Raw genomic sequence first — 11787 nt, forward strand, 5'->3', positions numbered from 1 at the left:
CTGTGCTGCAGCAGTGATCATAAATAATTAAACACAACTGGATAGAGTACCAGTTTTGGTTGTCCTTTTGACATTCAGTAGCAGAGAAATACACTGATACATACATTGATCCGAATAACAGAAAAACACAATGTATCAAAATCCTGTATAATAACCCAGCCATTATTACAATCTTTGATGTTTTTCTTATAATGGTCTTATTTTGACTGAATTAGTTGTTGACTCTACTCTTTGGTAATTTGTATGGCTGTAATTGATACTGATGGAAGGTGTGTACTCTTCTATAAATGTAGATGTGGTTAGTAGACATTATAACACTTTACTAACAATTACAGTGTTCGATTATATTCAACTTTGCATGCAGTCTTTTGTGTTCACCAGCTGAAAGACTGACAGGAGTTTCCACTTTTCCAGATTTAAAACGAAGTTTCAAGATAATGGAAACCCCCTTCAATATAATGGATTCAAATAAAACTGAAAATATGGTCACAAGAATCAGCAATCCAATCTCGTCGCGATAACGTTATAGAGTGAGCAGAGGGAAAAAGCTATCCGCCCAACGTGGGGCTCGAACCCACGACCCTGAGATTAAGAGTCTCATGCTCTACCGACTGAGCTAGCCGGGCGATGCTAACATGCGACATCGTCATCATATTTAATCATAAAAAAAGAAAAGTTGGGTCACGTTGTAGTGGTGTGAAAGAAGGAGGGTTAGGTCTTGCTATCCCGATTCTGTCTCATACTGACCTCTAGCGGCAAACAACAGGAAGTGTTTTATTAAACAGGAGTCCAGCGAATGTGTGTCGCCCTAAAAACTAGGCTGCGAATTATCGAGGAACGTCAACTAATACAACGTTAGCTACAACATCGGTTAAACACTCATGTTAAACTCCTACAACTTCAAAGACAATTTAAATTAACGGTTAATTAATCCCCCCAGCTAGGTGAGTGCTTCAGCCTCACAACAATGATGGGGTCGTGTAGCTTGAACGCCATGTTATTATTACCTGACCTTTCTCCGTAAATTGTCCGTAAATCACTGTCAAGTTAGAGGAGACGTGTTAAAGCTGCAACCATCTTATTTATTACCTGGTATTTGGCTTGGTTTTCCTTTTAAACGGGCGCACTGTCGACGACACAACATCGTAGCTTCTGGTCATCCTTTTCTTTCTTTTTTACTAAAAGGTTAAGTGACATGCAGGTGAAAAACAATTACCCAAAATACCCCACGAGCAGTGGAAGCCGGACCTTTAGCCTAAATATGAGTTGGTGGTTCGATCCCCAGCTCCTCCTGTGCTGCACACAAAATCTTACCCAAGTGCAAAATTATTATCAGCAGTTTGTTTAATATATCAAAGTAAAAGTACTTATTATGCACATTGAACCCTTTCATTCTTATAATACGTTATATTATTGGATTGTTAATCCTATTAATGTGTTAGCAGTAGCAGTTTTGTGGCAGCTACAGGTGGAATAAATTTGTATACCTTTGGGTAGTTCATTATACAGCAATCAATAATGTTATACAGCAATCAATAATATAGTGGAGTGTAAAGTAGCAACAAATGGTAATACACCAGCTAAACATAATTGAATCTATAATTACAGCTCAGTTGTAGTAGATATTGTATACAATACCATTTAAAAGACAACACTTAAAATTTACCAAGGATACTGCACAGGACACAGTTTTGTGATAGTCTTCAGAGTCACAACAGCTATATTAATTGCAGGGCTTTTGTATTTTGCAAGCAGTTTTCATTAAATGTAATTGAGAAAATCATTGGAACACATACACACACAAAAAATGCACAAGAGGTGAACCTTTTTTGAGGTATTGTTTCATCCAATTTAATGGCGGGAATTCTCAAATACATTTTCAAATAATCACATTACACATGTATCACACATGTAGAATCTGATGTACAATAAGATAAGATAAGATAATCCTTTATTAGTCCCGCAGCAGGGAAATGTACAGGATTACAGCAGCAAAGTGGATAGTGTAACAAGAGACATAGTAAAAGTATTATAAATAAGTAAATAAGTAATAAAACAGTCAAGAATATTAAATAAGTAAAACAGTAAAAAATCCACAATAACTAAAATATTATCTATACAGACAGAATAATTGTAGTATTGACATATAATACGATTTCCAAACAGACCTATAATTTCAGATGATATCGTGTTGTATGCATCACTAAAACTGTTATATCGACATCTAACTCTTTTGTTATTAATTTAGGAAACGCGGACGCTTACGTGGAGTCCCTGAATGCACCACGAGCCCGGGCTCTCCTTCTACGTCACTGGGCAGTTCATGACTGGAGTTTTTGAAGTGGGAGGGGCCTGTCATCTGACTTTACCAGGCAGTGGTGGGGGGGCGGGGGGAGAACAGAAAAGTGGGTGTTGTGATGTAAGTGTTTGGTTCTGATGCGACGCATCTTCATGACCGCGTTTGAAACACTCGAGCAAACTGGGTCACTGTGCGCGATCTGGCAAACAGCCAACCGTTGAGACGTGCAGGCTCGTGCAGCTAGCTAGCTCCAAGACTCAGTGACGGGGGTGGTGGGGAGGGCAGCCCCGGAACCAGAGAAGTCGAGAGCCGCGTCGGTGTGAGCCATGGGGTTCCGCAAGAAGAACAAGAGTCCTCCGGTGCTCAGCCACGAGTTTGTGATCCAGAACCACGCCGACATGGTGTCGTGTTTGGCCATGATTATCCTCCTCGGACTGATGTTCGAGGTACTGTGGGATTGTTTTTTTTTGGGGGGGGGGGGGCTTGTTGTTTAGCTCGAGTGATGTTAGCTGCTGCTAGCTATCGTTAGCTGACATGACAGCCAGCACTCCAGGGGCAGGGCGCGAGCGTGTCTCTCTCCCATCTCATGTGTCTCACTGATCGCCAAAGAAGATGGCGAGGAGGCCCCCCACTGGCACAGCGAACAGGTCCTTTTTACCAGTCGGCTAATGCATTGCCTCCTTAGGAGATTAATACATGCATGTGGCCTTTAGTGATGCTACACATTTGACCAGCAGCCATTTGGCTGCACAGATCAGCTGACTTTGAATGAAACAATATACCGACCTGTCCCCACCCAAAAAACCCAGCAAGCAGCCTTTACTTATTACATGCAGTGTGTGCATGAAATGATGAGTATGTCAAAAAAGGACCCGAGAGTAGGTTTCCCTATCATGGGACAAATCCAAGAGGATTATACACGTTTATTACAGTGCTTTATTACAGTGCTTTATTACAAAATGCACCCAGAATCAGCCCATTGATCCTGTGTCTTTCTCTGTGTTCCAGGTCACAGCCAAGTTTGCTATCATGTTCATCACAGTCCAGTACAACGTGACACAAGTTCTCGGTGAGTGGAGGTTTATGGGTTCAATTATAATATCAGATTTCTTAAGATGACTCAACTTAACTGCATTTCTTCCCCTGCGTCTGGTTTTCCAAAGAAATGCTGGGCACTTGACTTTGTTGTTTCTCTTTTTGTTGCAGGGGAGAAAAGTGATCCGGTGAACCTTTACCAGTATGGTCCCAAAGATGTGGCCACTGTGTTTTTCTACCTTCTTATCGCGGTCATCCTTCACGCCTTGATACAAGAATATATTCTCGACGTGAGTGCATCGGCATCCAAACTCCTCATATCGGCTCACACGGTTTGCTGTTTGCACACAGCGGCATGTCATTTCGATCTTCTTTTAGTGTTGTGTTTAAACACGACGTGAGGGAAACAGGAACTGTGTTGAAGACTCTCTCCGCCTCCATCTTCTCAGCTTGCACACTGTCAGATGTGTCCGTCTAGTATTTCATTTAAAAAGCATCAAATACCACCTGATGCCTTTTCTATGTTCTGGTCCTTCGCTGTGTTTTTTGATATCTGTTTGTAGATAATCAGGTTCCACCTACTGCATGGGCACTAAAATATAACTGAAGAAGATGTTCATGTTTCTTCTGACATCTTTTGTGTTTGATGTCAGCTCTCGGTGGAATATTATTAATAGAGGAGAATTATTTTTATATATTTTTATTCCAAAAATTAAAAAAACCTTTATGGACCAAATTCAACAAGGATTCTTTTTTTAAGATTTATTTCTTTTAAAGGATACAATCCCACTTATTCGTGTCAGTCTTAAAACAATAGCGTGAGTATTGAAACAGGTTTTACTTGCAGTAATATTCCTCCGGTTTCTACTGTCAATTAAAGGACCAGTGTGTGTGATTTAGGGGGATTTATACAGGCCACTTTAGTTTGTTTTCATTAGTGTATAGTCTCATTGTGTTTTCGTCTACAGATTGAGCGGGTCCTCTTCACGGACTCCACCATGTTGCACCACCATGTTTAGGAACAAGCCAAGAGCGAGGGCCTTTTGTGTTTTTACGCTCCCTGAGGGCCACCGTAGTTCTCCGCCACACTTGTAAAGGGAGGGATGAGAGGAGGGGTCGTTCAGTTGGTTTCCATCTGTAACCTCAATGCTCTTTGCTCCTAAATCCTACGCACTGGTCCTTTAAGAGATCTGTTCCTAAATCTGCTTACGGTTCAAGAGACAGGGCACAAAATATTTTTTTTTAGATTTGTGACAGATATAACTCGGTAACAGGCAGTGTTTTATGCTTCACCTGCTTTTCTCCACAAATCGAGTAAATCCATGTGCTAATAATAAAAAAGGAGATATGAGTAACAAAAATAAAGTGACTCATACTTTTCAAAATGTAAGAAAGAACTTAATGTCCCCTCTAATTTCAGAAAATGAACAGAAGGTTGCACCTGTCCAAAACCAAACACAGCAAGTTCAACGAGTCTGGACAGCTGGCGGCGTTCTACCTGTTCTCCTTCATCTGGGGCTGCAGCATCCTAACGGCGGTACGAGGGGTCGGGGGTCACGGAGACACACTGTCCCAGCATGCATTAGGCTCCGTCTAATGTCTCTTTTTCTCTGACAGGAGGACTTTGCAACAAATCCTACTTTCCTATGGGAGGGTTACCCACACACTCACATGGTGTAAGTAGAGACTCCTGCACATCTTAAACACATCATTCCAATTTTAAAGTATGTTGAGCTTTAATAGTTTCAGCCCTTTTAAAATATATAAAGCACTATTTTTTCCACTTGTTTTCACGTTAAAACAAGTTTATTATTAAAGTGTCAAGTGTATATTAATAAAGAAAAGATGTGCAAGGGTGCGTCACACTAAGAAATTGTCCTGAGCTTTAAGTGTCTGAGTCAAACTGTATTCGCGGCGTGAGGTCTTGGTCCTGATGGACCGCAGCCTCCTGCGCTGGTTTCTTACTGCTTTTGACTTGTTGCTCACGTCGCTGTATTTTAAATAGAGGTAGCACAACATTATCTATTGTGTATTAATATGATGGAACTTCTGTACAAGCCGAAATAACAGCCAGGCTCTCTCTCTCTCTCTCTCTCGTTCACCGCTGCACAATCTGTCCTCTGTCTAGTTTTCAGGTCAAGTTCTTCTACGTTTGTCAAATTGCCTATTGGCTCCATGCACTTCCTGAGCTGTACTTTCAAAAAGTACGGAAGGTAAGGGTCACGTAAGATGCAAAATGTAAAATGTGCTCTTCTCCCCATTTTATAGATGACTTTGTGTTTTTGTGAAATTGAGTCGTGATGGTTTGTCACTTTATAAAAAGTGGCTCCTCAGACAAAAAGTTTGTGAGACGCTGCCTTAAAACAATCAGGCCTCTGTTGCAGTGCTTACACACAAGCAAGAGACACACGAAAAAGCACTTTGATTTGAGGTTTGTTGGATAATGGATGTGTTTTGTTGAAATGTATTGATATGTGTGTATTTATATATATTTAGTTCCAGTTAATTTGCATAGAAAATGTATCATGGCTGTGTTTTAAGGGTTACAAGCTTTAAAGAAAGTCATTGTTTCACTACACAGTAAATAAAATGTACAGGACACAAGAGACGACATAAAGAAATCATTTCTCATCCAGATATTTTTTACAGCAAACTACTGTTAGTAGTTCCTGATGCTGCCGCTGTTGCTAACACAGACTCTCTTCCTTTGTTTCATTTCCACAGGAGGACATCCCCCGTCAGCTCTATTACATTTGCCTTTACGTTGTCCACATCACTGGCGCCTACGTCTTAAAGTAAGTGAATATCATTCATTTTTCTCCGAGGATGAAATAAAGACGCATATTCTGGGTGAATCTCTCGTAAACATCTAATTTATCCGGAGAATGTTTACAACCAAGCGCCAGATGAAATGGGTGAAGCAGTGTTGGTGTGTAAAGAAAAGTAGTCCATCATTATGTGATTTAATAACTCATACGTCGTACCTGATACGACACATTATCGATACGTTTATGGAGTGATTTTTCTTCGTGATGGAGTAGTTGCTCAGTATTTGACTTTCCTTCATTGTCCTCACTCAACCACACGAAGATCTTCTTAAAACTCAAAGCCAGGCCAGCGGACTTTTCCTCTCCTTGGAGAACTAAAGAACCGTTAAGTGTCGTACTGTATTCTGACCTGTGAGCCAGACCAGTGTTTTTATTTTAACATTGAACTTCTCTCATCTGAAATGGAGTCGCTTCCTTTTGCTGATCTCCTTTCCTGTAAGACTATTGATCTGAAATAAATGTAATGCGGGGAGCTGATATGAAAGTGTTTCATCCTATGTTCTATAAGAAGAGCAGCCGATAGAGTTTAGTGTTGTCTCCTCTCCGTCCTCATGTTCACAGTTGTCCTCAGGCTCTCTCTCTGTCTCTCTCTCTGTCTCTCCCTCTGGCTGTTTGTCTCTCTCTCTCTGTCTCTCTCTCTCTCTCTCTCTCTCTCTCTCTGCTCAGCCTCCACCGACTGGGCCTGGTGTTGCTGGTCCCTCACTACCTGGTGGAGCTCCTGTTCCACGCTTCACGCCTCTTCTACTTCAGTGATGAGAACAAGCAGAAAGGGTACTGCTTACAGTCCTCCAACAAACAAGTTGTCCTTTTGTGTTTTCTTCCAGTTAGCGTTTAGTATTTTGTCCATTCCTGATCTGAACAACCTGACCACCTGTCCCCGACCAAGAATTTACACAGTTGAATCTGATTGGACACGTCTTGCCCTGTAGTCGACTGATCGTAGAATCATGGTTTTTGTTTCTTGCACATTGATCCACCTCTGTTTAAGCTTTATGTATCTATAGAAAAAACATTACTATTTGCATTATTACTCTCGCTTAGCTGTTGTTTCAGAATAGTGGACAGTGTGTGTGTCTGTGTGTGTGTGTGTGTGTGTGTGTGTGTAGAATGATCCGTACTTTCCACTGTGAGACTTGCAGTTGAATCTGGCTCCTTAGATCGAATACTCGACTCTTCGAGTTCAACCCTTTGTTTTTTCTCTTCCTTACAGTTTTACTCTGTGGGCACTCCTTTTTGTCATCGCCCGCCTCCTCACCCTCACCCTCTCCGTTCTGACGTTTGGCTTCGGGCTGCCCCGTACAGAAAACCAGGGCTTTTCCCTCGCTGAAGGCAACTTCAATGTGCTCACCATAAGGCAAGTCCAGATGTCCAATGAACAGGAAGAGCCCTTAAAGTCTCGTACCTCGCTGATTTACAGCAAACATTTAACTTAAAAACAGCCAAGTGGACAAAGTTTTGTTTTCCTGTGCTTTAACTTTTGCGGTTCTTAAAGCGTGTCTCCCCCCCCCCCTCAGGATGACTTGTCTGGCCGCTATCTGCCTGACACAGGCTTGGATGATGTGGAAATTCATTAACTTCCAGTTGAAAAAGTGGAGGGAGCACAGCCAGAACCAGGCCTCGAAGAAGAAGGCGGTCAGCCCAAAGAGCAAGCCCCACAAAAGGGAGCCTACAAGGGGTGAGTGTTCAAGAACCTCAATCAAATAGACAGAATGTGATCCTGTGTTTCAGTTCTTTTTTTCTTTCTAAAAATCATTTTTCTCATTGTTGAACATTTGCATCTGAAATTGCTCTCATCTGGAATGTTTCTAATCGCTTGTGTTGTCAGGAGGTGCTGCCAACGGGGTTGTGAAGTCCGAGGATAAAACATCACCACGGGCAAGAAAAGCCAAAGCTTCATAGAGACGGGAGAGTTGAGGGGGGGAGAGAAAACTGAGTGAGGGAGTTCTGACAATTATGTCTTTACACAACTTCAAATGTTGTCTACTTGCTCTCCAAAACAAATGTTTAAGCGCACTAAGAAACCTTACAACTGTCCCTTTTTGAGGTTGAAACTCCTTTTTGTCTGCTGGAAGTGTTTATTACTCGTTGGGGTTCTTTGTAGATGGGACGTTGGCGGGACAGTGCTGGGTTTGATGCTTTAACAAGAGAGACTTTCAAAGTATCCTTTCGTGTAAAACTACGATCACTCGCCGGGTACTTTTAAACTTCACTAATTTGACATTGAATCAGTTAACGTCACCGTAACTTGCAAAGCGAATTTTGACTTCAGGGGCGATGTAATATAAAGTGTCACTGTACAGATTAACTGTACAGGGTGTCATTTTAAGTTTGGGCCTTAGTCGGTAAAACTCAAGGCCGCTGGCTCAAGTCCCAAAATATAAAGCCTATCTTGCTCTGCAAGACAGCACTTCGCCGTTCTGCTGTTGTCAGGAAAAGATCCTAAATGAACTGCTCTCGAGGAACAGCCCTGCTGTTTAGGTATTTGGCGTAGCTGCAGCCAGAAAACTGCAGCATGTACTCCACTCCTAGATGATCTGCCTTTGAAATCCAACACGTTACAGGATTGAGGCGCTTTTTAATTATTTTATGTTTGCTTTTATCACAAGCCTGGTAGTTTAGAACTCACCCTGTGAACAGTGGCTGGACTCACCAGGAGGAAGCTGCACTGTAACCTGTGATGCTGTACTGTATGTATGTATGTATGCATACAGGGAAATCCTTCTAATGGCATGATTGGAAACATGAGCAAGAAACTGTGTTTGAGGCTGTGTTTCAGTCTTTTATATGGTAATGTAAATACATGATGGGTCAAGGTGAAAGACTTTATGGCTAGTGGCTAGCTGTGCTGTTGAGTTTGCATCTCTCTCACACACACAAACACACGCATTCAGTGGCCTTTTTACAACTGCGGCGAGCGGTTTGAGTTATTTATTTTTGCCATATATACGACAGAAAGTTATTATTTTCTATGCTTTGACGAGCTATAACCAACAAACACAGCGGTACATAGCAACTGCGTTTAGTTAATCCAAACAATACAATCTTTCTTCAAGTGTCCTTATAGTGTCCGTGTGTCACTCGTTCTGCTTGTGTTGCGTTCTGTTCGCCTTCTCTGTTTGCTTTTTTTTTTTTTTTTTTTACTCTCGGGTATCAGGAGACAAGCTATCCACCACTTAAACTATAAGTTACATCCCATGGTGCAATGGGAGGTGTGTGAGGGATGTGTTTGTATGCCTGTGCACTTACTCTTGTGTGTGTGTGTGTGCAGTGTTGTCTGCCTACTGTGTATGTGACTTAACTGGGCGTGAATGATGATGATGATGGTGATGACAACGATGTTTATTGCTTGTCTCGTAAAATAATTATCGCCTGTGTGCAGAGCATGAAATGTTACAATCTGTTCACTGACTCCTGCCCTGTTTGTTGTATTTCACAATCGCGTCCTTTTAGTTCACTTCGACACGCTTCTGTGTGCGATACACTCGGGTGGTGGATTGGTGTATGTGTTACAGGTTATCAGTTACTAACTGCTGATGTGTTCAGTGTCTCTGCCCCCTCCTGTGTGAGAGAGATTCTGTGATTCTCTGTTCTGTCCTTCCCGCTTCACCTTTTCAATGATCCTGACATTGCTATCTGGAGCACACGTGTCGTACTGTTGGCCACGCTCTCGCCTCTCCTGGACCTGGAGACCTGCTCCACTACTAATCCACTGTGCACGTGAAGCTCTGTGCAGAAAAGACTACCTGTCTGCAGACAGCTGGGGTCTCAGTCCAGAGCAGGGATGAGACGAAGGTGCCATTCATTGCTTTTGCTCCCTTTAGCGCTCCTTCTTGGGACTTTGGTGGTCGTTAAAGCCCGACTGTCTGTGTATGGCAGTGTCATAGGAGGGAAGGAGGAGCAGAGGACGTATGTCCCAGCCTGTTATTAAACTGTCTCAGATGTAAAAGAGTAAGAAGAAAGAAAACTGATTCAACCCTACACTGTACTAAAATATGTGTCAGATTTTTAAGCTATTTTTATAGAGCGGAACCTGTTGTTCAGTACACACGTGTGAATATTTGTTTTGCATCCATATTGATGTGTTTTTTTTATGTAAGAATGACGCTTGCTGAACCGTTAGCGTGGATATACATTGTGGTTATGAGTGTAAACATTTCTTAAGCCTAATGGTTTATTTAACTTCATGGCCTTATTGGAGCAAAGTCAACTCAACTGTACAACACTAAGCTGCAGGTGTACTCTGCAGCGTTCACAGCTACCCGTTTTCTGATCGTGAGGTTCTCCGTCACACCGACGCCAGTCATCCACGCATCCGTTTGAATATATAATCAGAGGAGCAAATGGTCAGTAAAGTGTTTTTTTATTTGTTCCAGTCCTGCAGGTGATTTTGTGGATATAGAACGAAATGTCTTTTTCTCGCTCGTTAGATGTCACACTGTACAATAGCCAGCAGACGTTTTTAGGCTCTGAAACGTGAGCCGCCCTGCAGTTCATGGCGCCCTCGCTTCGAGACACAATAGCCTGTATAATCCCACAGGAATGCACTTTTATTTGTTGCATAATATGCATTATGTCAGAGCACCATAACACTGCTCACTTGGGCTGTTTCTGCGTTGATTCTCAATGAATCACAAATTAAGAGTTGCTGGATAAATGTGTGCATTTTGTAATTGTTGAAAACTAAAAAAAAAAAGACTGCAATGATTGAACTGTATGAGCAACCTCTAGGTGGCAACAATCTGTAATGCTTTTGACCATGAGATCACTTCAAAGAGAAAGAACCACAAAGACTATTGTCTTCACTCTGCAGCGTCCTTGATTTGCTTTTATTTTGCTGCTTGTTTATAGATGTTGCGATATATTTCCTTTTTAAATATGTTGTCTCTAAACTGCTCTGATGGTATATATTTATGCAAATTCTCGTGGGTTCTGATCATTTTTCTTCGTCACTATTTTTTTTTAACTTCATGTTGGAATAAAGCTTTTATTCAGTACACAAACTTGAACGCGTGTGTGTGTGTGTGTGTGTGTGTGTGTGTGTGTGTGTGTGTGTGTGTGTGTGTGTGTGTGTGTGCGTGCTGTCTTTTTAAACATACTGCCCACAGGTTAAGAACTGTCTCCATGGAAACTCCATGTAAAAACAAATGAATGTGAAAACATTGCAGAGTCAAAGTGCACAGTAAATTGTGAGAGCTGTAGATAATGATCGACTCCTGAAGTGAACCAGCCGTTAAAATGTCATTGACAGAGCAGGGGATGCGCACCAGTTCTTCTTTTTTTGAGGCTCATTACACCTTTCCACATTTTTCACTTAAAGATAGAGAGACCTGCTAGATTTTAAACATTTTTCATTTATTCTATCTATTGGGGCTAGTGTCAGGGGACATGAGCAAATATTGTCCAAATCTTACTTCTTGGCTAATTACCACCAGGGGGCAACGCTGAGCTTTTTGCCTGAGGGACAGAAGCAGTCTGCAGGGGCATAGCTGCATGCAGACCTGCATTAATAAATCACTAGTCAGAGTGAGAAAGACAGAAGCATTGTCTTATCAGACAGTATGCAGCCCAACACTCTTTAACAGACTTTAGCATGAAGTCAATGAAGCAACTGACCGGTTGCACTGT

At 41.8% G+C, this 11787-nt stretch overlaps 1 protein-coding gene and 1 non-coding gene across 2 annotated transcripts; one reads left to right on the forward strand and one right to left on the reverse strand.

Moving 5' to 3' along the window:
* Positions 1–553: 553 nt before the first annotated feature.
* On the reverse strand, positions 554–626 carry trnak-cuu (transfer RNA lysine (anticodon CUU)). The gene has a single exon. It is a non-coding gene; the product is annotated as a tRNA-Lys (tRNA).
* A 1765-nt stretch (positions 627–2391) lies between these two features.
* Positions 2392–11162, forward strand: LOC116381902 (translocating chain-associated membrane protein 1-like 1). The gene is made up of 11 exons (XM_031844406.1): positions 2392–2745; positions 3308–3368; positions 3506–3624; positions 4755–4871; positions 4952–5010; positions 5463–5547; positions 6059–6129; positions 6829–6933; positions 7373–7516; positions 7677–7837; positions 7988–11162. Exons 1-11 carry the CDS (start codon positions 2626–2628, stop codon positions 8059–8061), a joined length of 1116 nt encoding a protein of 371 aa, XP_031700266.1. The 5' UTR covers positions 2392–2625; the 3' UTR covers positions 8062–11162.
* The last annotated feature ends 625 nt before the right edge of the window (positions 11163–11787 follow it).

Source organism: Anarrhichthys ocellatus, unplaced genomic scaffold (assembly GCF_004355925.1).
Source record: "Anarrhichthys ocellatus isolate YVR2014 unplaced genomic scaffold, GSC_Weel_1.0 scaffold5, whole genome shotgun sequence".
NCBI classification, from domain to species: domain Eukaryota; kingdom Metazoa; phylum Chordata; class Actinopteri; order Perciformes; family Anarhichadidae; genus Anarrhichthys; species Anarrhichthys ocellatus.